The 27,392-nt window shown below is 36.4% G+C and overlaps 1 protein-coding gene and 1 long non-coding RNA gene across 7 annotated transcripts in view; one reads left to right on the top strand and one right to left on the bottom strand.

Annotated features, from left to right (window-relative positions):
* Window positions 1–3,310, bottom strand: part of LOC149748546 (uncharacterized) — a 302,762-nt gene extending 299,452 nt beyond the window's left edge. Inside the window, exon 1 of one of the 3 annotated variants that reach the window (XR_016393985.1) lies at window positions 2,036–3,310. This is a non-coding gene — a long non-coding RNA (uncharacterized LOC149748546). The remainder of the gene's footprint in view (window positions 1–2,035) is intronic. The other 2 variants (XR_016393987.1, XR_016393986.1) reach the window with 2 other exon arrangements.
* The window catches only part of GLS (glutaminase), an 85,346-nt gene continuing 60,500 nt past the window's right edge, over window positions 2,547–27,392 (top strand). The window contains exons 1-6 of one of the 4 annotated variants that reach the window (XM_022567271.2): window positions 2,547–3,198; window positions 17,349–17,445; window positions 17,801–17,922; window positions 22,672–22,801; window positions 23,522–23,601; window positions 26,452–26,615. In XM_022567271.2, coding sequence (XP_022422979.2) covers window positions 2,762–3,198; window positions 17,349–17,445; window positions 17,801–17,922; window positions 22,672–22,801; window positions 23,522–23,601; window positions 26,452–26,615 — 1,030 coding nt within the window. In that variant the 5' untranslated portion in view covers window positions 2,547–2,761. The other 3 variants (XM_022567273.2, XM_022567272.2, XM_089915976.1) reach the window with 3 other exon arrangements.

Here is a 27,392-nt window from a genome sequence, read left to right as displayed (position 1 = left end):
TTGGCCAGTTGAAGCAGGAAACCAAGAAAAGAAAGGGAAGTAGTAGTATTCTCTAAACAGAAGAATTTCAAACAAACCAACAAACCTAAAAAACTTAGGCAACTCTTTTAAGTTGTTAGTCAAAGGAGAATTATTTTCTATTTAGTTTTTGTGATAATACCCTTTTAGTTTTTATGAAGGGCAAGATCTGGAACTTATATATAGGTTACATTACCATCTTGAAACATCAGCCTTTTCTAATCTTCAAAAGAACACAGAAGCTCAGGAACTGTTCTTCTAGTTAGAATAAATACAAAGTGCAAAAATTCCAATTTTTCCTTTCTATGATTGACTCCCTTCTCAATGGCTATGAGACCACAACCTATTGTAGGATAGCTGCACGTATCTAGTAGCAAAGAGGAAGTCTAAGAGCAGCTCTGACAACCCAGCCACATGTTAATCTGAAGAGCCATTTTCTATTTGTAGGAATTTTGGTAGACTATTGTATGTGTATAAAATGCTTGTACAGTGATAGACTTTATTTTATATGATTATATGACTCAATAGGTGAATAATTAACCTAATGGAAATAGTAATTAACTCCAACTCATAGTTCCAAAGTTGTATTTGATTTAAAAAATCACTAAAGATTTAAAAAATTATATAAGATGAAGAAAATAATCAAATTAAAGTATTAATGAGTCACATTTTAATTCAATTTATAGTAGTTTCAATTTGCTAACTTTTTATTGGTCTTCTCAAACAAGGGGTTAAATTTCAGCAGACTCGAAGTTCTTCTAAATGTCAGGAGTAACATCAGTCCATTCTCACCAGCTCATCCTTGAATGTAGAAACTCTAAAAAATTATCTTTTACTAGGTTTATTTTCTACATTTGTTAAGTATACTATAAAGTATTTAAACCCTTAAACACTAGAAAGAATTTTCATAGGAAAATTAGAGAAACTAAGAGAAAAAGCAGGAGGAAAATAATAATTGGATTTGTCAATAGTTTGGATGTGGCTGAGAGAAAGGAGGCAGTCCTTTAACTAGTTATATCGAAGAGATGGAACAATATTCAGGTTTAGGTCTTTGGTAAGTCAGACTGGAAATGTTAGGCAAACGTAGTGTGTCACCTTTCCTCCAAAACTTAATGTTCCTTTTCCTGAATATATTGTTACTTTGACTCTTATCAAATTTTAGTGACAGGTAACATTAAGTAGTAATAAAAGCCCTCTAAATAATTTGCAATTGTCTTAACTTAAAAAAATGTGGTTAAGTGCTCTACACATACAGCTTTTTCCATGTTCTTCTGGTTAAAGAGTAGATAGAAAAAACTTAAACATGGCAAGCCTGTGACATGCCAAAGGTCACATAACCTGTAGGTACAACCAGATTTCCTAATTACTAATCTAGTGCAATATTTTAAGATGATGATTACTAAATCCGATGATCAGTTAACGATGCACCTGACACACACCCTTCCCGTTTCATAAAAATTATCCCAGTAACCTTTGTGAATCCATGCATTAAAACCTAATTGCTTCAGGATATCATCTAAAGTCTGTGGTTTTCGTTTTTTTGTTTTTTTGGCGTGGAGTGGACTGTACATGTAGGCTCAAAGAAAAATTCAGAGTTTATCACCTCCTTGGAACTCTTTTCCTACAGGTCCAAAAGGATAAATGGATAAAGTGATACTAGGCTGAAAACGATTTAGAGAACCAGTATCCGTATGCTTCTATTTTACAACAATGAAGCAGCTTTAAAGTAGGAGAGTGTCTACAATTTTGCATTTTAAAAAGCAATTTTTAAAAAGGAAAGCTGTCGTGTTCTGGAATTTCCCCCTCTCTCTTTGCGGTCCCCCGAACTCCAATCCTCCAAATGGCTAAGTCGCATAGCTGAAAGGATTTTGCTCATTTTTTCCAAAACACTTCCCATCTGGGCAGTCGCCAACCATGGAAAGTTTCAAGTAAACGTAACATTTGGGAGAGGGACAAGCTCGTCTGGGGCTGCCGCCGCGGGTCCGCGGCCCTCACAGGCGTCGCCACACGCCCTTACCGGATAGCCGGGGACCAGCGGCAAGCTTTGACCAGCCGAGCTCCGACGCCCAAACTCCAGCCCCGGCCAAGCCCCCTGACCGTCGGCCCCTGGGCGGCAGGGGCTCTTGCCAATCAGTCTCCGAAACAGTTCGAGGCCCCAGAGTCCAGGAGCCCATCCGCTTCGTAAATGACGAGACCACTAAGGCCCCAGTTCTCAACGAGGGCACTCTCGGTGCTGACGAAGCGAGAGAAAAGGGGCTACTCCGGAGCCCTGCCTGGCTCCCCTGCCTCACACGTCAGTTTGACTCCTCCCCCCAGTCCCCCGCCAGTTTTCCGCACCACTCTCCGCGCACCGGGCGCCGAGAGAAATTTGACTGCTCCAGTCACCAATCAGAAGCGAGGTCGGTGATCTGAGCTAATCGGAGCAGGCGAAGGGGGCAGGCCGCCGGCGTCCTCCCGCCCCCAGGAGGGTGAGCGCCGAATGTCTCGGGCCCGCCCCTGCGCCTCAGCCTCAGTGCGGAGTCCTCCGCGGTGTGAGAAGTAGCCGCGGGCAGCCTCAGAAGCAGCAGCAGCGGCAGTAGCGGCGGCGCCTGTGAGAGCCGCAGCCGGGACCACACCCACCTCACTGTCCCTGCCCTCTTTTGCCCTCTGGCCGTCCCGCCGGAGACCAAGTTCCCGGAGGAGAGCGGCCGCCCACGTCCGGAGCATCCTCCCCTGTTGAGCGGGCACTGACGGACCCGGCGGCATGATGCGGCTGCGAGGCTCGGCGATGCTGCGGGACCTGCTCCTTCGCCCGCCCGCCGACGCCTGCGCGGTTCTGAGGCGGGCGCAGCCCCTCGCCACCCTGTGCCGGCGCCCCCGGGGCGGGGGACGAGCTGGCCAGGCGGCCGCCGCGCGGCTCTACCCGTGGTGGGGCGGGGGCGGCCGGCCGGCGGGACCCCTCGTGAGGGGCCTGTCCAGCTCCCCCTCGGAGATCCTGCAGGAGCTGGGCAAGGGGGGCACGCAGCAGCCGAAGCAGCAGCAGCAGCAGCCGCAGCAGCAGCCGCCGCCGCCTCCGCAGCAGCCGCAGCCCGGGGCGTCGCCGCCCGCGGCCCCGCCGGCGTCCGGCCCCAAGGACAGCTCGGGGGAGACAGACGGGTTCGGCAACAGCGAGGGCAAGGAGCTGGTGGCTTCAGGCGAAAAGTGAGTGTCTCCGCAAGGCGCAGGAGGCCTTGTCCCGCGTGGGGCCCGGGCCCGGGAGGGGCCTGCGGTGGGGAGGGATGGGAGCGGAGGTTCGAGAAGGAGAAAGAAAGAGATGCCGGGCGGCCTGCGCAGTCTGCGCCATGTGATTAGGCCCGGCCCCGCCCGCGCCTTCCCCGCCTGAGCCCCTCGCTCGGCCCTCACTTCCCTTCCCCGCCGCCGGGTGGAGCAGCCAAGGGGCCGGAGGGGCCAGCCTGCCACCCCCCTACCCCCCACCGCGCTGGAGCTGTGGCAGCCCGGCCCATGCCGCGTGCTCAGCGCCCCGGCTCCGGGCTGCAGTGCTTGGCCGCCCGCCCAGCTCTTGGTGGGTGGTGCCCCACGAACATCACCGAGTGACATTTAGGAGTCGGGCGATGGGCAAAGCGTGTGCCTTCCTGACAAGCTGCTTTTCTAGGCTCGAGTTTCCTCTCGGCCTGCCCTCCTTCGATCTCTGCCACCGTCTCTTTGGAAGCCTAACGTAGCAGAGTATTCTGAATATTTCTGGAGTGGCTTCTTCAGGCGTGTGTAGAGCTATCTGGGGCACCGGAAATAACGTTTCCGAAAGGAGATTAGGAGGAAAAGGGTCATGTGGCTGAGAAGACAGGGCACGCAGTACAGACCACCTGTTGGCACTGAGGACCAGCTTTGGCCTGTCTGACATCTTCCACAAGATGGGCGAATTTTTGAAAATACAACTCAAAATAGCCAAGATGAAATGTGACGGGTAAAACACTAACTCAGAAAAAACCCGAGTTAAGTAGCGTTTGTGGATTAAATAAATTGTGATAGGGTGTTAACTCATCTATTCCGCACAGCAGCTGAGTTTTAAAACAAAATTGGTTTTTCCTACGCAGTATGAGAGGCAATTTCCTGGATATTTTGTCTTGAGTTAATATAAATGGACGCAAACTTTTTCTCACTGTAGGTAAAAATTTACCTGCCTGCTTTCTTTATATCCTGCTATTTTTCTGACTTTGCACTGACGTTATGTGACCTGTTTTGCTTCCCTTCTACTTACATTGCTTTTTCCAGCCCCATAGTATCATAAGTCAAACTGAAAGTGTGATTCTTATACTTTCAGTCTCAGACCTGCCTTAATGTTTCCTGTAATTGAAATTGGCACCTTCCTAAAACGTTCCAAGCTAAAGTTGTTTTCCCAGACTGAAAAATGTTACTTTAAAAAAAAAATCACTTGGTGATGAGCAAAATTCGTGATATCCTGTGATAATGGTTTTATGCCACAAAGTAGCCTATGACTGTGGCAGGTCATTTAACATCTTCAGTTGGATGACTCAAATGTGTTCACATTCTAAAAAGCTAGATTTTTGTCAAATTTCTACCTCTTTAATGTTCTTGAGAGACTAGAATGTGTATGCTTTTTTTTTAACATCTTTATTGGAGTATAATTGCTTTACAATGGTGTGTTAGTTTCTGCTTTATAACAAAGTGAATCAGTTATACATATACATATGTTCCCATATCTCTTCCCTCGTGCGCCTCCCACCCTCCCTATCCCACCCCTCTAGGTGGTCACAAAGCACCGATCTGATCTCCCTGTGTGCTAAGCTGATCTCCCTGTGCTATGCGGCTGCTTCCCACTAGCTATCTATTTTACGTTTGGTAGTGTATATATGTCCATGCCACTCTCTCACTTTGTCACAGTTTACCCTTCCCCCTCCCCATATCCTCAAGTCTATTCTCTAGTAGGTCTGTGTCTTTATTCCCGTCTTGCCCCTAGGTTCTTCGAATGTGTATGCTTAATTTCATTAGGTACTCACTTACCTTACTTAACATCATCTGAATTACCAGGCATGTAACAAGTTTAAGTACAGGTGCCCAGAATTGAAAAATGAGGTTACTAGCATTTAGAAGTTGTCCTTAAAGGTTATATGATGGGAACAGCTTTCTATTGAAAAGATGCCTTGCATTCTGTCTCTTCAGTGGCTCTTGTATCCCTCTTTTTTCCCCTTCTGTCAGATAGAAAATTGAGCAGCTTTTGTGATTTACATGTTTCCCAGAAGCTTCTAGCTCCATTTCCATCAAAATAAGAAATCATTTCTTAGCAATAACTTTGAAACACTATTTTGTCTAATACTTATTGACAACTCTACATAAAAAATGTCCCATCCTGTCCCTCCCAGCCCCCCCAATAAAACCTGTTTAGTGAGGGAATCCTTCAAGAATATTTGCTCAGTCCCACTACTGGTCATATACCCTGAGAAAACTATAATTCAGAAAGAGTCATGTATCACAATGTTCATTGCAGCTCTATTTACAATAGCCAGGACATGGAAGCAACCTAAGTGTCCATCGACAGATGAATGGATAAAGAAGATGTGGCACATATATAGAATGGAATATTACTCAGCCATAAAAAGAAACGAAATTGAGTTATTTGTAGTGAGGTGGATGGACCTAGAGTCTGTCATGCAGAGTGAAGTAAGTCAGAAAGAGAAAAACAAATACCGTAAGCTAACACATATATATTGAATCTAAAAAAAAAAGGTTCTGAAGAATCTAGGGCCAGGACAGGAATAAAGATGCAGACGTAGAGAATGGACCTGAGGACACTGGGAGGGAGAAGGGTAAGCTGGGACAAAGTGAGAGAGTAGCATGGACATATATACACTACCAAATGTAAAATAGCTAGCTAGTGGGAAGCAGCTGCATAGCACAGGGAGATCAGCTCGGTGCTCTGTGACCACCTAGAGGGGTGGGAGGGAGACGCAAGAGGGAGGAGATATGGGGATATATGTATTCACTTTGTTATAAAGCAGAAACTAACACCATTGTAAAGCAATTATACTCCAATAAAGATGTTTACAAAAACCAAAAAACCCGCAGTATATTAAAATTAATAAAAGTATTAAATATAATTATATTAAATATATAAAATAAACTTTAAAAAAATTTTTTTAAAAAAGGAATATTTGCTCAGATGCCCTGGGAGTTTGAATGGCCAATAGCAAAACCTTGTTTACCTTAGTTCAAAGGAGTCTGTTTTTGCCACCAAAGTTTGGAGCAATAGCTAGATGGGTTTAGGAGCAATCTAGGTATATGATAAACCTGAGAGCTTTCAATCAAGGATTTCAGGAGTGAACCCCAGCTATCTCCAATTACATTATAAAATTAAGAGCACTGGCCTCAAGATTGTGAAAAAAATTTTTAATCTGGTTAAAGGTTTATTTCCTGAATTATCTTGTTTTTAAGTGTAGCTTTCTTCCGTTGACTTCATCCATTTTGACTTTATGTGGTAAACATTTCTTTTATTCTGGGAGGTAAGGTTCCAGCTGATCCTGTTATCCTTTCTTATGCTCAGCTTCCAAAGCATAGGTCATCCCTGAATCATCAAGCCACCTGGAATGCCAGCACTCAGGTTTCTGCCAGGTTCTATAGAGGATTATTAAAAGAAATAGCCACGTGAAAATTAAATGAGTTAACATTTTGTAAAAGGCTTATTGGGACAATATTTGTCATTTGTTAAATACTCTATAATTTCTCATTTTAAAAAATTGCTTCATTTTTTGTAAAACCTTACAAGGACATTGCCCTTTGAATTTTAGGCTCAAATGAGAAATTTCTTTTTTTTTTTTGGTTTCCAGAAAAAATTTCTCTTGAGAGATCGTTGTACTTCTGTGAAAATGTGATACGCACTGTTTACTTTTTTGCCCTGATTACCAGTAAGCTCAGAGTGAATTTAATACTTAACCATAGCAATTTTTTTAGTTCATGTGGCTGGGATATTTGCTTTTCCTCCTTCCCTTGGTCTAACTTTATATTTTACTAACCATACCATATTATATTCTGGAAGGAGGTACGATGTAAGTGAGTTATCTTACCTTTTTCCATAGTCAGACTCTTTGAACCACTGTCATCCTAGCCATCTCCTTCAACCAACTTCAGTTCTGGTTTAGGTCACTGGTTAAGGTTAAGATTTTACTACTGTCCTAAATATCTTACAGAAAAATATAATGTTCATTGCTCAGTTTTCCCTGCAGTGCTCTTATTTAATTTTGTTATTACTATTCCATCATTTTGGAAACCACTTTGCATGGCTCTCTTCATTTTTTATTTTATTTTATTTTCCTCACATATTTTATTTTATTAGTAGTATTTTTTTGGAATATAATTGCTTCACAATGTTGTGTTAGTTTTCTCTGTACAATGAAGTGAATCAGCTATACGTATACCTGTATCACCTCCCAGCCCAGCCCCCACATCTCACCCATCTAGGTTGTCACAGACTGCTGAGCTGAGCTTCCTGTGCTTTATAGCATCTTCATTTTTAAATTGTTCTCTCTTGTTCTGTGGCTCTTTTTGGATTTGCTCACTGGGTAAACCCTGAGGCTGAGAGGCCTTTGATTCTTTCCCACTTGTCTACCTTCTCCATGGCATATCCTCTAATCTTTGTGTAGATAATAGTTCATCTTTCATCCAAGCTTTGTTCTCATATTTATCTCCACATATCTGATGACTTCAGATTTAAAATCTGTACCCCCATATCCATTCTCTTGTCTCATTTCAATCTATTTTGCATGTTGTTTCAAGATTAATTATAGAGTTTTAATTTCAAAATACCACTCCTTCCAGAAAACCAGTATGGACTGGGATGAGCATTATATCAAACAGTGCTATGTAACATTTGAGATTCTTGATTAACCTTTATTTTAGGCCAATTATTGCCCAACATGAACGTTTTTATCACACTGTCTCTTCTCTCTCAAGAATGCCACACTTCATTTCTGTAAAACCCAAAAGTGTATATTCTGTCTTAGTGAAGGATCTCTGGGAAGCTTTGGCAGGTGGGGAAGAGGGCACGTATTTTTAAGTTACTTTTTGTTTGGGCATTTTATTTTTTAATTAGAAAGGGAAAGAGAAAGAAGGACCATGCTGAGAAAGTATCAGCACGTGTATGCTCTTTAGAAAATAGGTAATTCATACAGGATACAATATTGAAAGTATTTCATTAAAATAAGATCATTTTCCCCCTGTCAGATTGGCAGATGTTAAATTAAGTGATGCCAAGGGTATAGGAAATAGGAACTCTTTAAGTTGCTGATGGAAGTATAAATTCACCTGTTTTGGAAGGCAGTTTGGTAGTATCTGTTAAAAACTGCATACCCATGATGCAGTAATTGTATGTTTGCTCATCTATATAGTTACAAATATATTAAAAGAGAAGGTGCAAACAAAAATGATTTCCGCTAGCTTCAGATAATATGATTTTATTTTGGTAGTTCATATTCTTTTTTTTTTAACATCTTTATTGGAGTATAATTGCTTTACAATGGTGTGTTAGTTTCTGCTTTATAACAAAGTGAATCAGTTATACATATACATATGTTCCCATATCTCTTCCTTGCGTCTCCCTCCCACCCTCCCTATCCCATCCCTCTAGGTGGTCACAATCAATGGAAATCAAGGGGGAAAGAATCGTTACCCCACATGCTGTGCAAATTGAATTTCAAAGATTAAGTACTTAAGCACTTCAGCAACATTGAATTAGGTCTATTGTATAGAATAGTACTGATAACGAGGTTGAAGCAGTATTTGGGAAATATAGATAATATATTTTGGAATAGAAAGAACCTGTGTTGAAATAGGGGACAAATTCTGTTATGATCCTTTAATAATGCATTTGCTTTTAATTTGTAAAAGTGAACATGTTTACAATTCACTTAAACTAAAATCAAGATTGAAAATACATTTAATTTTGGGTGTGGGCCTTCTCAGTGTGAACCCCTCAGTCATCTTATTTGCGATTTCCTCAATATTAAAATTCTATTCTAGATTACAGTTATCAGTGAGTTTGAGTTTTGTTTGAATGGCCAGCCATAACATACATCATAAAATTTTTTGCTGCCTAGTGTTTATTTTAAACCACATGTATCTATTTAGCTATTGATAATATCTGGACATAATCTGTAATAAACTGCAAGCTCTTAATTAATACTTAGATGTAATTCACTGAAGGAGCATGAACGAGATCCTGAAGTTTAGTGTACTTGAGTTTCAGCTTCTTGTTTCCAGGCTTTTTTTTTTTTTTTGCGGTACACGGGCCTCTTACTGTTGTGGCCTCTCCTGTTGCGGAGCACAGGCTCCGGACGCGCAGGCTTAGTGGCCATGGCTCACGATCCCAGCCGCTCCGCGGCATGTGGGATCTTCCCGGACCGGGGCACGAACCCGTGTCCTGCATCGGCAGGCGGACTCTGAACCACTGCACCACCAGGGAAGCCCGTAGGCTTTACATTTTTACAAAGAAGTCTGCCTACCTAAAAATCAACTAACTCAGGAAGTGACTACCAAATAGAATTCAGTCTTTTTTGGTGAAGGCTTGTATGTAGGGAACAGTGGGGGTGGGGTGGAGGGGGGGAGGCACAATTTTAGTCTGAAAAAGATAAAAGTCACCTTGAAGAGAAATTTGTTGGAAGATATTTGTGAGTTTCTTCAGGTTTTAAAAAATGAGTAAAAAGCTGCACTACTTCCTTCTTGTGACATTGAGGTGAAGAAAAATTATGACTGTAGAAACTGAAAGTCTACTTGTAGGATCTGCATTTTTTAAGGACCTCAGTCTTCAAATCCTATATAAACCAAGGAGTTGCCTTTGTGTGCCATTTCACTTGTTAAGTCATTTGATACTAAGGGGAATGCTTAAAGCTAAGTGAACAGATATATATCTAATTATAGATATCTCTAAATAAGGTAAATAGCTTTCAGGTAGAGACGCTGTTACTATGATTTTATCCTGGAACCTACTCAGGTATAAAATTGCTTTGGTTATGAAACACAGGTGCATAGGACTGAGAATTGTGCTTGGTGGTTTTTCTGACCACCTACAGTGTAATAGAAGCAAAATGTTAATCTTGGCTTCCTTTGGGAAGTATTCTCTGGTTGGTGATTTCTAAAGAAATGTTTACAGTGGAAGTACTATTTTAAAACAATGAACTATCAATGTTGCATAATGAACAAAAGATTGATAGCTTTCAGGATTTAGACTTTTTTTTTTTCCCTACTAATTTCTGGTATAGGCCTCAAAAGAAGATTTTTAAATTGTCACCTTGATGAGGATATTTTGAATGACATAGGCACTTAGATTCTTGGTGGGAGTTATTAAAAGAGTACAGACTTTCTGAAGAACAGGTTTTAAGCTGTAGAAAAGCTTTAACTATATTTGTACCTTTTTAGGAATCTAGGCTAACAAAACAAACTGAGGTGTAGAAAGATTTATTCACTAATATTTTTGGCACAGTATTATACTTATTAGAGAAAAGTGGGGAAAAACTTGTGGTCCACATAAGTGGAATGGTTAAGTCAGTTATGGTACATCCACATGAGAATTTCTTATTCAGTAATATAAAATGAATACAGATAACTTTTTAGGGATATAGGAGAATATAATGTTAAGTCAGAAGTTGTAATACAAAATTTTCTATGCTGTTTGATCTCCAGTTGCTTACAAAAAGTAGTAGAAGGGGTTTCCCTGGTGGTGCAGTGGTTGAGAGTCCGCCTGCTGATGCAGGGGACACGGGTTCGTGTCCCGGTCCGGGAAGATCCCACATGCCGCAGAGCGGCTGGGCCCGTGAGCCATGGCCGCTGAGCCTGTGCGTCTGGAGCCTGTGCTCCGCAACAGGAGAGGCCACAACAGTGAGAGGCCTGTGTACCGCAAAAAAAAAAAAAAAAGGTAGTAGAAGGAAATAAACCAAAATGATGTTAGCAGTTGTGGTTTGCGAGAATAGACGTTGTTTTTCCTTGCCTCCTTATAATTACAATTTTATAATTATAATTTTAAGATTTCTCATTATGATAACTTCTGTCATCAGATAAAACACATCTGTTAAATTTAAAATTTGTAAACCTCTACCTTACTGTCCTAGTCTGCTATCCTAATAGCCTGTTTTTAGTATATAACGGTAAGCATCCTCACATTGAAAAAAGTTATGAAAAAGCTTATGAATGGATTTATACAGCTATTTATCAGCATTATCTAGTTGTATTCTCTTTTATCCTCAAACATCAAATATTTTAATTTCTAAACTGTTTTCGGCGTAAGTCTCCTTAGAAAATGTTGCCTATTTTTCTAACATATTAAAATTTATATTATAAAATATAGAGTTTAAGATTTCTTGTTCAACTTAGGTTTACTGTAAGGGGGTGTTACTGTACTGTGCTAAAATAGTTATGTTCTAAGACAAGTATTGGCAAACTTTTTCTCTGAAGGGTCAAATAGTACATATTTTTGGCTTCACAAGCTATCTGGTCTGTTAAAATTATTCAGATCAGCTGTTGTAGTGAAGAAGCCATAGACAATAGGTAAATGAGTGGGCATGGCTGTCTTGCAATAGAACTTGATTTACAAAAACCTGTGGCCATTGCAGTAGTTTGCTATTAGTGGCCCCTGCACTAAAATGTATTTATTTGTGTAAGGTTTTCTCTCATACTCTGATTGGTTCTGTTTTGAATGGTTTGTTCTTCTGTGGATTTTTGTATCTTGTATCAGTTGCTACATTTTGTTCTTGGCCTCCATGTCCCCACTTTAGCTATTTTCCCTCACTTTCACCTTCTGTATCTAATTCCCCTTAGCTTTAAAAAAATTTGAGGTAAAATTAATGTAACATAAAATTTACTCTTTTGACCATTTTTAAGTGTACAGTTCAGTGGTATTAAGTACTACCATTACTTTTTTAAAGAACCCAGATAATTAAGCTTTATATGTAAAATATGTATCTATAGATCCTTTATGTCTACATAGGTCCTGAGTGAGTAAAGTTTATGATCTTTAGTATAGGAGTTTAGGAGGACATCTATTTTGAGCAGCTCAAAAACTGAGAGTTAGAGTTGGAAGTGACTTTAAAGACATCTAGTTCCACCTCATTTTACATATTTTATAAACTGGCTACAGGTATTAAATGACCTAACCAAGTTCATACAATATTAGGACTTATTGTGTTTTTTCTTCCAATATTAGGAGAATAATAAAGTACTTTATTGAATTGATTACTTTTTTAGGTTCAGTATTCGAAGAGACCTTAAAAACCCATCTCCACAGCTGAAGGTTTTTTCTCTTCTGTTATACTCCCTACAGGTTGTTATTCATCTCTGCTTGAATACTTCTTGACAAGAGAATTTAGTCCCTTTGAAGGCAGCCCATTCCATTTTCAGAGTTGTTTTGTTTTTCCTTATGTGTAGCTAGTCTGCCTTTTGTTAACTTCTATCTATATATTTTAGTTATTTTGAAGAAGTCATCTCTAGTGTGATATCAAAGTGATTGCAGTAACAGAATTCACACATCTGTATTTTTACAACTAGAATGATTTGTTAACGGATACTTGACTGAAGGAATACAAGGTTGGAAGGACTAACAGAATTGGACCTTAGGGACTTGATCTGCCCAGGTCCTCATTCTCCCATCGGAGTCAGGCAGACTGTCCCCCTGGGTTAGACTTCTAAAGCTCTACACATGGACAAATTGCCATCGGCTGATGTGGACAGCCTGGCCACTTCCTTACGTAATAAAGCTGGCTTTTGTGATTCTTACTTTGACTTGCTCTTGAATAAATTTAAATAAAGTCCAGCCAAAACAGCAGCCCTAATTTAATATAATCTCATCCTTGCTTTGTACAAGGTACAGTTTCAACAAGGCAGAATAACAATTTAGTCATCTAACATAAGTAATTCCCCTATTAGCATTTTGGTTAGAAATTCTTCAATATGTAAGGAGTCTCATCTTTCATTATTCTGAATAAACTCCAGGTATTCCTCCTAAAATGGAGTGTAACAACTCAGCACAGCCAGTGTGGCATAGCAGGAGGAATCTGGGTTTAGGAACCAAGTACTGGCTTTCTAGGACTAAATCTGGTCCAGTTACTTAAGAGTTGTGTGACATTGGACATACATATTGCTTGACTTTGAGACTCTGTCCTTATCTGTAAATAGGGGACAGTTTACCCACTTTGCTTTATCACATGAAGTTATAAGATGAAACAACAGAAAATCCTTTTTTAACAATAAAACTTTAAAAGATGTAAGATTTTGTTTTTAAATTCCCCAATAATTAGCCTTGGGACAAAATGATTTAGAGATTGAGCAGAATTTATCACTTTGTCAGATTTACAATGGTATATGGTCAGCCACTATCAATTCAGCTTTCATCCTCACAGGTTTAATCTGCTAATTTACTGGTGTTGATGGACACTTTCAGTCAGATCACTCTGAAAATCAAAATGATAAACTGATTTAGAAACAACTCCAGATATTTTTTAAAGATCATTGTTTTAAAATGAAGACATAAGTAAAAACACCAAAGCATTCTTTTTCATTCTATCAGTGAGCATCATTTTTTTTTAAACCTAGTTGAAAGTTTTTGATTATCTGATAGGTTTACCACACTACACTGTATTAGGCATTTGAGTTATATGGGGTTGACAAAAAAAAAAAAAAAAAAAAGACAGACATTACTCCAGCTTTTATAGTTTGGAAAGGTCAAGTAATATGAAACGTTATTTAACAATAAGACAATATAGTTAGTTTCCATTTCTTTTCCTCTTCTCATTTTGCAGTTCATTTTCCTCCTTTCATTTGATAGTACAGTTTTTTATGTAGAAAAATTTGATAGAATAGATAGTACCAAGCCAAATTATAAACTGAATCTCAGACTGAGGAGTTTTAATTGTCTTTTGGTATTGGGAAACTGGTTGATCAGTAATCAAAGACAGTGTCTCTTTTCATGTTTGCAGAAATTGCCCCTGAATTTAAACTCCATATGTAAATTTTTGGTAGTCTCTTCATTTATTGGTTGATTTATATAGATCTCTCTCAACCCTGAAAATTAGGTATTTTAACAGCTCATGGGTGGAAACAGGCACCTTAATTCACATATACTGTGCTCTAACTGTTCGCTGTTCTTTGTGAATACCCAGTGAATGGTTACCTTCATTGCTGTGGTCATTCTGTTTCCTTGGCCGGAAACCTCTTCTGTTGCCATATTTCCAGCTTCTACCCATCTTTCAAGTCTAGCTCTAATTCCACCTCTCCTAAAACTTTACCTTATTAGTCCACAGTGAAGTAATTTTCCAGTGATTGGATCCCATTGTTTCTTTCTTGTAATTCCTCATGATATATGTCTTCTATTTCCCTTTTCGACTGTAAGTAATGACTACTATAATGCTGTACATGTTATAGATGCCAGTTAAATACATGGGATTTTTTTTTAAATTTTTTAAAGAAATCATTTCTGTGTTGTAGGCAGGTATTTTGTGAGGGTAAAGTAGGAGAAGGAATGGGTAAAAGAAGGAACAAAATGGCAGTGAAAAGATCTTAAAGGCAGAAATTAGAAAGAAAATGAGGGAGAATGAAAGGGAAGGAATAAAAAGGCATGAAACAAGGACTTTACTTTGGATTTAAATATCCCATTTTAGTTGCTGAGTGTCATAACCATTCATGTTTTTCCTTAAGGAATCTGAGGGCTTATCAACAATTGTTGATATTACAATTTGAAAGCCTGTTATAGTCTATTTTTTTGTCATTAAAACTTAAATACTTCTCAAGAATATCCTAGTTACTATATAGTCTGAAAACTATAATTTTTAGCTTTTGAGTTTTAAGAGCAAAATGTATTATCATGAAGCATTGCCACAAAACCATATTAAATTTGGGGAAAGAAAAGGGGGTAATACCAAGAAAGGTCTTTGGAATAACTTCTGTGTGTTGTTTGGGGAGAATCTGTGCATTTGTTCACCAGACTGTTGAAGTGAACTCATTCTCAAATAAGAGTCTGAGCTTTTAAATGCTGAGATTGGTAGTACTTTTTTTAAAAACATCAATTTTGAACATTTATTTTGCGAGCATTTTTTTTAGGGATGACTTAAATCTCTCTCCTATGGATAAAAATTAGTCTCTTCTCCAAAAGTAAGTAAATATTTACCTTTTTTTGCTGGCTGTGGAAGTAAACATGGTCATTTTAATTTTTTTGCCCTATGTACCATAAGCTAAAGAAGTGTATATTTTATGTTACTTACATAGCTTTTAGGCAAAACAAATACATTTACTGCTGTGATAAATACATAGAAAGCTTATTCTGCAGTTTAAAGCGATAAACTACCACAATCTGAAGTTTATTTGACAAACCACTTTCTGTAAATAATTGGTATGTTATTTTCCACTGATTGTTTTTGACAGCTGGCTCAATTTTTCTTTAAATGTATTATATTAAGTCATCAGTATTGTTGAATCCTGTTTAATGGTTTTAGATCAGGGTAAAACCTAGAAAAATTGTACCTTATAAAAGTAATAACTAGCTAGTACGTTTGAGAGCCAGTAAAACTGTAGTGGTATATAGTTTGGACTCTGGATTCAGAGAAACAGAGGTTCTAACTATATCTCTACCACTTTGCAGTCTTGGGAAGTTTGTTGACCTGTCTGAGCCTCTGTGAAATGGGGATAGAGTTAGTCATTTTTTTTTTTAATAAATAATGAATAAATTGAGCTTCTACTGTGTGCTGGGAACCATACTATATTTTGGATAATGGTACCTTCTGTTATGACATCTTTGGAGGGATTAAATTAGAACGAATGTAAAACAGCAGAGCACTTAACAAAAGTGATCAATAAATTTTAACTCTTATTATTAAAATATCCCAAATACATTTTTAAAAGTTCTTTAAGAGCCAAAATTGCTTCAGGGAATATTTATATATCTGGGATATATCATTAAATTACAATAATCCTATGTGTTAGTTTTTTTTTAAACATTGGTATGAAATTCCTATACTTTAGGGTTGACTTTAAGAACTAAAAGTTGGTATAACAGCTTTGAAAACAAGTATAAATGATATTAATGCCAACATTAATGTGTCTTTTAGGAGAAATTTTATATGTCCATATGTAAATGTACGTGCTCTGTGAAAGAACACTGTATTCTATTGTCTTTTAAGTTAGAAATATATGAACCACTCTCTAATTTTCTCTCTTTCTTGAAATACAGGTAAAGTCTTTCCAGATATTTTATATATGTACACATTCTATACATATACACACACGTATATATTTCTACCTTTGATTTTAATAAATAGTGATGGATGGAGAGGGGATTGGTCTACCCTAGATCTGAAATTCTCATAACATCACTATAATACTTATGGCAGTCATAGATGTTCAGAATATTGAAATGTATTCATTTCAGTTTCAGAGCCCCCAAAAAGAAGACATTAAATAGGTTCATTATAGTTTGTTTACCTGAAAGCTTTTCAACGGATAGGAAAAAATTTTTCTTGATTAAAAGTTTGGTTAATCATAGCACTTTATACTAGATTTTAATGTATTTTTATGGTAAACTTTTTATTCTAACAGCCTTTGTGATTTGTGACATTTGATCTGTACATGTAAAAGCCTAGGTCACTTTAGAAATAGTAACTACAACTACCAACGATTGAGTACTTACTCTCTGCCAGGCAGTGCTCTAAAGATATTGAATGTATTAAGTCAACTGATTCTCACAAGAACCCTGTGAGGCAGGCCCTATTATCTCCCTTTCTCAGATGAGGAAATTGATTAACAGAAAGGTTAATTAATTTATCCAGGGTGACTCAGCTAGTAAGTATTGTAGCCAGGATTCAAGGACTTACGCACTAGTCTTCACTGTCCAGTACTTAATTGTTCTCTCCCCCAGATTTACAATCAGGTTAACTTTGAACAATATATATGTATAGTCATCATATTAAAAAACAATAACAACAAGAGAACAAAGTATTGACTCTTACCTGAGCATTGGCTAGGCTCCATAATTAATATTGGGTGATTGTATTAGGCTGTACAGGAAGGTATTACCATAACAGATGGCTAGGCATTAGCACCACTAGAAATAGTACTCAAGATTTTAAAACTTGGGATTAAAGGATATCTGTATTAATTAATGAATCATTTTTTAAACTTGTTTTTCAGTGCGGTTTCAGTAATACTGTTTGATTTTGGTAAATCAGCATTTATTATGATATTAGGTCTTGATGAATAGATCAACTCAACTGTAGTCTGGTTCAATGATTATTTTTAAATGGATATAGCTAAAATCCACTTGAATGTCCACATAAGGGTTAATTTTGTCTTCTTTTTTCCCCCTTTAGTAAAATAAAGCAGGGTCTGTTACCTAGCTTGGAAGATTTGCTATTCTATACAATCGCAGAAGGACAAGAGAAAATACCTGTTCATAAATTTATTACAGTAAGTTTTTATATTTTTCTATCTTCACTTTTTAAAAATCAGTAATACTGAATCAATAATATGGTAATATTGAAATGTAGTCTTAAAGGTCATCTGACGTGTAGATTCTGACTGACACTGTTTCTCTTATTTTCAAATTTTCATCATGCTCATTTCAAGGTAATCAATGAAAGAAAATGAAAGAAACAATGAGAAACTTGTCCAGAAAGTGGGTAATAGTGACACTAAAATGCCATATACATATTCAGGTCTTGTGTAGAAGTTTTTATATACAGAAATTAAAAACTTGTAGTTGGAATAAGCATATACCTTATTTGCACTATATATTTACAAACTCTTATTTTTTTAAAAACAGGCACTCAAATCTACAGGATTGCGAACGTCTGATCCCAGGTTGAAAGAGTGTATGGATATGTTAAGATTAACTCTTCAAACAACATCAGATGGTGTCATGCTAGACAAAGATCTTTTTAAAAAGTAAAAATTTCTGCCAAACCTTTAATGGTCACTTGCTATGCTATATGGTGATTTTTCTTTTAAAACGAAATTGCATCTTTGAAGACCAGTGCTTCCTGTGTAACTGAAAAAAGGGGGGAGGGGACTTATAAACATAAATTGTTTGGAACAACTTGGTGCACATTAAAGTTCTATAATACATTGGGGCTAAGAATATACTTGGAAACTGTTCTGAGGAAGCGTAGCCATGGATGTTTCCAATTTATAGTACCTGGAGATTGCATTCGGTTTGAATAGAGCACACTCTTTGTCCTGTCATGGCTTAAATTGATCTCTTAATTCATCTGCATATCTTGCAGCCTTTCTCAACATGGTCTCAGTTCTTTCCTACAAGGTGTTTTAGATGACACCGTAAAATGAGAAGGCTTCAGGCAGCCTATATTTGTTAGTTTTATATGTCTCTGTTGTCTGCTTCTCTCCTCTCTTCAGACATATTACTACATAGGCTTTTGGCTGTTTTTGTTTTTTTCATAATGTTTAAAAACTTAATGCTAACTTTGGACATGAATGCCTTCATTTGGTTGAATGAGAATATTTATTTTGACTTTCTTATATTTGCATATCTTTATTATTTATCTTCATTAATGTGTTCCTACTAGTCTGATTGCTTAATGATTTAATAGACAGCAAGTTTGTCATGGATCCCAAGGAGGTAAATGGTATTTTACAACTAAAATTAAATGAAAACTTGTATAAAACTGTAAACACTACTGTAAGGTATTGGCTTTTTCCAGACCATAGGCTTAGGTTGGAATAGATCCAAAGAATTCCAGCATCTACCTTGAAAGTTTATTTGTATGTATGCATTTTTATTATTTTTTTCTTTTATTGTCTTTTGGGGGCTAGATGATTTGTTCTAGATGTCTCCTGGGAATATCCTGGAATATTAAGTCATCTGAAGGTATAAGTATTTAACTGAGATCCTCCCAAGTATCTTGGCATACTGTGAAGCACTGCTGGCAATTTTAGATCTCTGTCTTTTCACCACAAGATTCTTGATTCTGTGAACTCAGCCGACCTTATTAAGTGTAGATTTTAGTTCCATGTTGGAATTGGTGTTAGGAATTTTGAATCTTCAGAACCTGTTTCTTTGTGAAGGGAAGGAAATCACTTCTAGTTAGCTGTGCCTTTGCAGTAAAGATTATTTTACTTTTAGTGTTCATGAACTCTTTGTGCAAAGTATCTTGATTGTGGGGTGCCTTCTGGGGGGTTATTTTGGTATATCTGAAAATGAAGTCAGAGAGTTGGTAGGTAGGTCTGTTGATAATGGGTATAAGGAATTGCTTTGGAATTCCTAAGTGAAAGCAGAATTTTATACCTTTTTAGTACTGGTTAAATTTCTTTTGTGCTTCATAAACATATTGCTCTGTTTAAATATGAAATTGAAAGTAATTTAAATACACTGAGTATGAAGCCAGGAAACAATCATAAAATTTTCTACCCATAAGTATATTAAAAACTAACAATTAGCATTATTTTAAACACTACATTATTTTTAAAAAAATTGATGATTGTAATATAGGCAGTTCCCAACTTGACAAATGCTTAGTGGTATATGTGAACAAGCAATGGAAAAGTTTACGTCTATAGGCATATGATTTCTCTTTTCATCCCTAGAATGAGGTGATTCAAAACCTCTGACTATTGGGCTTCCCTGGTGGCGCAGTGGTTGAGAGTCCGCCTGCCAGTGCAGGGGACACGGATTCGTGCCCCGGTCCGGGAGGATCCCACATGCCGCGGAGTGGCTGGGCCCGTGAGCCATGGCCACTGAGCCTGCGCGTCCAGCCAGAGCCTGAGCTCCGCAACGGGAGAGGCCACAACACTGAGAGGCCCGTGTACCGCCAAAAAAAACCAAAACAAACAAACAAAAAAAACCTCTGACTATTAACCTTTTCAGGTCACCTGGAACGGTGATTGCTTCAGAGAAGTTTTTTCTCTGTTTTCAGAATGAGAAGTTTTCTAGTTAGTGTTGCCAGAAATAATCTCACCTCCATGCAGGTGGATGCAATGGAATTCATCTTCCCAAAGAAGTAATTTGTAAAGGAAAGTGGAAAGGTTTGGTTGAAGTCAGCGTGTTGATATTTTACCTAAAATACATTGTTGCTTAATATATTTAGCCTTTGAGGGTAATCTGAGAAACATCTAATATGTAGAATTTTTTCTGAATGGGAAGATGAATTCTATGCATACTTTTTGGAGCATGGTCTATTTGAAAGTTGGAGACTGCCTGTACCTATCTAGATAATCAATTGTTTTTAATGCTAATAATCTCAATAGAAGTAGAAAATTTGTACTGAAAAGGAATGCCTTATTTATTCATGCATTTTTAGCCATATAAATATTAGAAGTATTTTTATGTGTGATCATAATTTTTTTATCTTTTTTGTTTTGGAGGAAATGAATGGTAGTCTTTGTATTTGCTTTTTCTTAAAAAGTTCTTATCCACTATGTTATTTTACTAATGAAAAATTATATGTGAGATATTTTGTAAAACATTGATGTGCATTACAGTTGCTAACCCTAAACATTTAAGTAAAGAAGGAAAGAAAAATTATTACCAGTTTACAGATGAGAAAACTGAACAAAGCATGAGAAAGATGTGACTGTTGAAAAGCATAAGCACTTCCTCCTCAGGTCACTTTATATCCCTTCTGGTTTTCTACTTAGATTCATGACATCTATATTAAAGTAACTCCCAAGAAAAACATTACAGTTTGTTCATCATCGTGCAGCTAGACACTCTTTTGAATGGTATTGCCTTGGTTGGCCATAGTAATTCACCAGTGAAGGCTGTTCGCACAGCTTTATGAGCACCTTCTGATAGAGCAAAAAAAAAAAAATCCCAGTTTCACTGACTGTACAATATTGTTAATGATAAAGCCTCCTTTTAAAAGTGCTGTTTAATTTTGAGTAGTTAAATAGTTAGTAGTAAGGTTAATAATTTATGTTTGGCAGTCCTCATATTTTCTCATGTAATACTTCTTGAAAAAGGGGGCATGTAGATTTGATTTGATACAGATATAGTGATTTAAGGTCAGGAATTGTCCTAACTTCTTTCTGCTGAGAAATGTGTCTTTTGTTATATATTACTTGCAACTCACGTGCAAGTTGAATTGCTGTTTGGAGCATATTAAATATTAAGTCAATAGCAAAAAGTATTTATTAGATTAACATTGAAACTATGTCAATTTATCAAAGTTTATTGAAGTAAATATTTGTTATCTCTTGGATGTCAATTATTTCTACATCTGTAGATTAATAATGGAAATTAGGACTGTAACTTTTTCATGTTGTAACTGAAGCACATCTTTATCACTGAAAATAACCTATTTTATTTTAAATCAGTGTTTAATTTTATGTTGACCGAGTGAGTATATATTCTGGATTTTTATTAATAGTTAAAGTGTGATAGCTGGCTTTTAATTCTAATTTGATGTTTTATTTAGAACAACTTGAATTAAGATACTGAGATATAAAAATTTATCATTTACCATGGATTGAAAAAGAAATACCGAGAGTGTCTACTTCTCCGACTCTCCATTTATAATTAGTGCATGTTATTTACTTGCAAGTTAAACACAGATTTTTCTTATCTGTAAAGTGGGGAAATCATCTTCTCAGAGTGTTCATGTTTTGAGGGTTAAGCAGGATAAATAGTACTTGAAACTTAGTACTTTTTAGTCTGTTATGGGCTTAGTCTTAAGTTGATATTATGGCTTGATGCTCAGGTCTGCAAATGTCTTCCTTTATCAATTAACTATTCTGTTACTAAGTTTCTGAGACTCTCTTAAGAAGATGAATTTAGAGTATATGGCTGGCTGTTACCTATTTTTAAACTCTTTAAGGTTACATTAATAAGTTGATTTTCTAGCTTGAATCCTTTTTAAAACAAAGTAGAATATTGGTTCAAATCATTAGATTTCATGCTCTCCTATCCAGATGGTTTACCATATCTTTTAAATAATTTTTAACAGTGAAACAGTTTTATTCTACAATGTGTATACACATCTTACAGTGAATAGAATAATGTAATTTAACATTTTTGGTGATACAAATAATATAAAATTATTATACTACTGTATATAATTTTTAAAGTTATACATTATTTTTATAAGCATTTTAATAAGTATTTCATATAAGAGACAAATCTGACTAAACGAAGTTGGTATTAGTTCCCTTTTTTTTAGCTTAGAAATGCAAATTTTTCAAAATGTAATTTAGGAAAAATATATTAAAATACAAAATGTTTATTTTTTTGTGAAATACTAGTAATACGTAGAAATTAAAGGATATGTGTCTGAGGTTATTTCATGGAAGAATAAACAGGATCTCAGCTATATATTAAAGTCTGATTTTTGTTAACCAAATGTCTTGCTGAATGCTTATCAACTCTGGTAGGCTGAAAAGCTTGTTTTTAGATGGTCTTGGTACTTAATCTGGTGGAATGCTCTGCTGTTTTAATCTTTGACACAATTTTTAGGCTAATTTATTTCTTTAACTTGTTAAACAGCTTACAAGCAGCTACATGAAAGGCAGCTTGAAGGAAAGAAAATAATGTAGAAAGAGTATAATTTATAGAATTTAGTTTGTTGTTTAAAATGTTGAATTTCTTTATTGTTTGAATATTCTCCTGATTAATATTGTTATTATTAGCAAGTACTAATATTTGAAAGGTACCCAGTCTATTAATTTTTTTCTCGTATTCCACAGATGTGTTCAAAGCAACATTGTTTTGTTGACACAAGCCTTTAGAAGAAAGTTTGTCATTCCTGACTTTATGTCTTTTACTTCACACATTGATGAGTTATATGAGAGTGCTAAAAAGCAATCTGGAGGAAAGGTAACGTTTTTCCTAAGCCTATCACTTAATAAATTCAACTAAACTTGAGGTAGAGAGTAAAATTGTGTAGTTTTGTGTTTTGCTAATTAAGAAATTTAAGTGAAGCCACTGGAGTAAGTGCTTTTAAAATATTTCAAATAGTTAACTTAATTGTTATTTTGGCTAAAGAGAAATCTAAGCTTAAGAGTTCTTTTTGATTTTCAAATGATTGAGATGGCTTTTAAATTTTTAATTAATTAAAAAGTAGCGTACTGGGAATTTCTGCAGGTATGATATCCTTGAACATTAAATAAAATGTTCCCAGTTTTTAAAATCCTCTACATAATATAAGCGCTATTTTATTTATTCTCCATATTGAAAGTTTTTAGGTAATGAAACCCTATTAGCATGACCCCGATTAAAGAAGTTCTCTGTTTCCCTTAAAAAAAAAATCAAATCCTAGTTCTTTTAGACTGTGCTTTTTTAGGAAGACAGAATGCATTGGAAAACATAGTAGGTGATGGAGACTGAGAGAAGTCACTTAGATTTCACTTGTAATCCTCAAGTCTGTTGTGCCCTTAGTTTTTATGAATATTGTTATAAAAGATAGACTACAAAGCCACTGAGTACTATAAAATAACTGTTCATTGGTAGAAGCTAAATTGAGATCAGTTTTTTGGTAGAAGAAAATACTATTTGCCTATATTATATCTGTTAATTTCTTTCCATTGTTTTGCATAGGTTGCAGATTATATTCCTCAGTTAGCCAAGTTCAGTCCTGATTTGTGGGGTGTGTCCGTTTGTACAGTAGATGGACAGAGGTAAGTTTATTTCAGATCCATCAAAACCAACTCTAAGCCTTAAATTTTGCATAACAGTGAACATGAGGTAGAGAGGAGCCTCTTCTGTAATAGTAATTAGCCCCCTGACCTGACATAAATTCAAGAAGGTAAAGAAGTTTAGATTTTAGTTTAAGTTAGAAAACTCAACTGAAACAATACCTTATACTAAATTTTATGAGGCATTTCATCTATCTTATTCACAGTTGTAGTCTTGTTACTTGAATGCTTATTGTTCAAGGAACTGCAGTTCCACATTTACTTAGGAAAAGTGGATTTGGCAGAACATGAAATTATTCACTAATGAACTGACCGCTAATAAGATTAGTTCACCTTTCTTGGCTTAACGTGGGTTACCTATCCTGTCATTATCTTTGTTCCTCTTGCTGCTTATATGATTAGCATGGTAGTTAAGGCAATATAATGTAATAAAGTCTCTTACCCATCAGTCATTTTCAAAAGACACAGGATTTCATGAAGTCTACGAAGGTGATCTTTGGGATGTACTCACACTCCGGGCATAACCACTGACATTTGATGATCCAGTAGAATTATAAAAAGGATAACAATATGAGGGCACTTCAAAGAGAATGATTTGATTTAAAAAGTCAATTAAAAATAAAGTAAATTAAGAGAGGCCCTTGGAAAAATAGAGTTCTGAAATATTTTTTTAAGCATGACCTTTTTTATTATGCTATGAGTCAGACATAAGATTTCTTATCGTGTTGTAATTTGGTTTTATCAGTCAGAAAAATTATGCCAAAAAAAGAAAAATCAATATTTTTTTACTCATTGGAAGACTTTAGCTCAGAGGTATAATCTTTCTGGTTTTTTCTTTGCTTTTACTAAGGTAATTATTTTTTTTCATTAAAATATAACTTAAATAAAATGAGATATACAACTCCGAGGTGTATATAGCTTGATGAATTTATATCAGAGATGTAATTTTATCCTAAATTTTGTTAAAACTACAAGTCATTTAGCCATATAATTTTAGATTTTATTTTTCAAGATAATGTCCCAGTTAAAGCTTTTCCACCCATTTATTAAAATTTGTATCTCTTAAGTGCCTTCATTGTAAGTGATCCTTTTATTTTTTACTACTTATCTTCCTCAAATATTTACAGTTAAAAAAAACATGTGGTTTGGCTCATTCATTCTTATAATAAGGAATCTGAGGGTTCAGAGTTTGTATAAAACTGGCAGAGGTGAAACTAGCACCTGGGTCTGTTAAATTCCAGTCCATTGTTCTTTCCATTATGACAGGCTTTTATCCTTATCTGGGCCTGTGAAATGTACTAAACACTTGTGTGTTGAATTAAATATCGGGTGCTATGAACAGACACAAATGCATGAGAAGACATGGCTTATCCTTATGGAGCAAATTCCAGTAGGGAGTGGTATTCCTATTTTTTTGTATTTGGAGGAAATGGTTTATCATGTAGTGGAAATTTTTATATTTGGAAGAAATTATTATCACCTAATTATTGCACATGTGTTTTTTCTTCTTAAACATACTTTGTGTGTAGAGATGATTCTTTTAGTTCAGTTTTCTTATCTAGAGATAAGAACTTGACTTTGGGCTAGAACATAGGTATTTTTAAATCCAAAGGTAGTAAGACAGGCTTTTGTCAGGTTTCAGAATGATTGCCAAATTGAAGTTATGGTCTGAATTAGAAGTTATTCATAAATTTGACAGGAAAAATATTATATATATTTTATATATATATATACACATATTTATTTATATTCCATCATATACTTAGAAGTAAGGTGTCCCTCTGATGTCTCCATTAAACCCCCTGTTTGCCCAGGGGTAGTTATTATAGTGCCCAGTTTCACTGTGAATAAATTTCACTCGAATAAATGAGTGCCTGTAATGTGTTGGAACATTGTTTGGGGCACCTGGGATACTTCAGCAAATAAAACAAAGATCACTGCCCTTGTTAAGCTTACATTATAATGGGGCCAGTCACAGTTTTTTCATTTTCAAACCTATTCTCTATTTCATTTTCATCTTAGTTTGTTCTGTTGTTTATCTACATGGTGATTATGATTGCCGTTAGTGCCAGCTCTATCAGGTTTATAAAACTGGATGCTGTTTCTTTTAATGGGGCTGAAATTGTCAATAGATATGGTTCACAAGATGAGGCATTTATAGACAGGGTCTCAGAGAGTGGTATTGAATAAACTGAGCTTCATTGAAAAACTAACCACAGTTTAGCCATTATTAAAGCTATGAGTAAAAAAAATTGTGACTAATTTCTAAAAGGGCTAGTTCATTTTATATGATTGAATACAGATAGGAGTAAGGAGGGCCATACCCTGTTGCCCTCAGAGGCAATTTTTCCTTTTTCTTTTTTTTTTTTTTTTTTTTTTGCGGTACGCGGGCCTCTCACTCTTGTGGCCTCTCCCGTTGCGGAGCACAGGCTCCGGACGCGCAGATTCAGCAGCCATGGCTCACGGGCCCAGCCGCTCTGCGGCATGTGGGATCTTCCCGGACAGGGGCACAAACCCGTGTACCCTGAATCGGCAGGCAGACTCTCAACCACTGCGCCACCAGGGAAGCCCCAGAGGCAATTTTTTACATTACTTATTATCTAATTTTGAACCAGTCTATTACCTGAGTACTTGAAAGCTTTTGCCTTTTTATTGCAGTATCCCTGTTAAAATAAGCATACTTGTATTTATTCTTCAATATCCAAGTAAACTTGCTGTTGAATTATGGGAAAACTGTTATAAATTAGAATTAACATGTAAATAACAGCTCCGGTTATTGTTACATTTTTTCACAGTTGATCTTAATTATTTTTTAAATCTACTTTTAAATAGGCATTCTATTGGGGATACCAAAGTTCCATTTTGCCTTCAATCCTGTGTAAAACCTTTGAAATATGCCATTGCTGTTAATGATCTTGGAACAGAATATGTGCATCGATATGTTGGGAAAGAGCCAAGTGGATTAAGGTTCAACAAACTGTTCTTAAACGAAGATGGTAAGAATTATATAAAAGTTACTTGGAAGAAGAAATACCTCATTTTCCTGTGTAAATCTAACTAGTTTTTTTTTCGAAGAAAAAGAAAATTAAAAGCATTGATACTTTTTCATTTGTCATGGAATTTCTGTGAAACCCATAGAGATAGTTAACCTACTTTAAAAAACAGATTTTTTAGGCATCTCATACCACTGGAAAGTGGGCTAGAGAAAAGACAGAGGCAGGAAGTAAGATTTTCACTTTATAACCACCTATAGGGGAATATCTTATAAAGTCTCACAGGGTCCAGAATTTGCTTTAAGATAATTCAGTGGAGTGTAGCTGGGAGTGATGCATGTGATTATTACTGTATGTTGGTAATCATTGAAGCTAAATGATGGGTACATGCATGCTTATATTCTTTTCTTTCTACTTTTGTATATTGTATATATTTGAAAACTTCCATAATAAAAAGCTTTAATGGTGGCCCTGGTTGAGGTGATGTTTTTTTTTTCTCCTTCATAACATTTAGTATTTGAAAGAAATATCTTGTGTTAAATAGTTGGATAACTAACAAGTCTTATTGCTTTACAGGAATCCAAAAGAAAAGGGGAGGACAAAGGCAGTTAGTACTTTTGATCTGATAGAGGTTTTAAATCTAAACACCAACCTATAGATTGGTTTCTGTTTTTTAATCTTTCAGGCATATGCTAGGTTCCTCATTGTGTGACAAGTTAAAATAGAATTGAAGAAAACGAGTGAAGGAATTACAGTAATGGTTGTGAGAAATATACTTTT

The sequence above is a fragment of the Delphinapterus leucas genome, chromosome 8 (assembly GCF_059928025.1).
Source record: "Delphinapterus leucas isolate spDelLeu-1000000601 "Yukka" chromosome 8, BTC_Dleu_Yukka2, whole genome shotgun sequence".
Lineage (NCBI taxonomy): Eukaryota > Metazoa > Chordata > Mammalia > Artiodactyla > Monodontidae > Delphinapterus > Delphinapterus leucas.
This window is presented reverse-complemented; position numbering and strand designations above follow the sequence as displayed.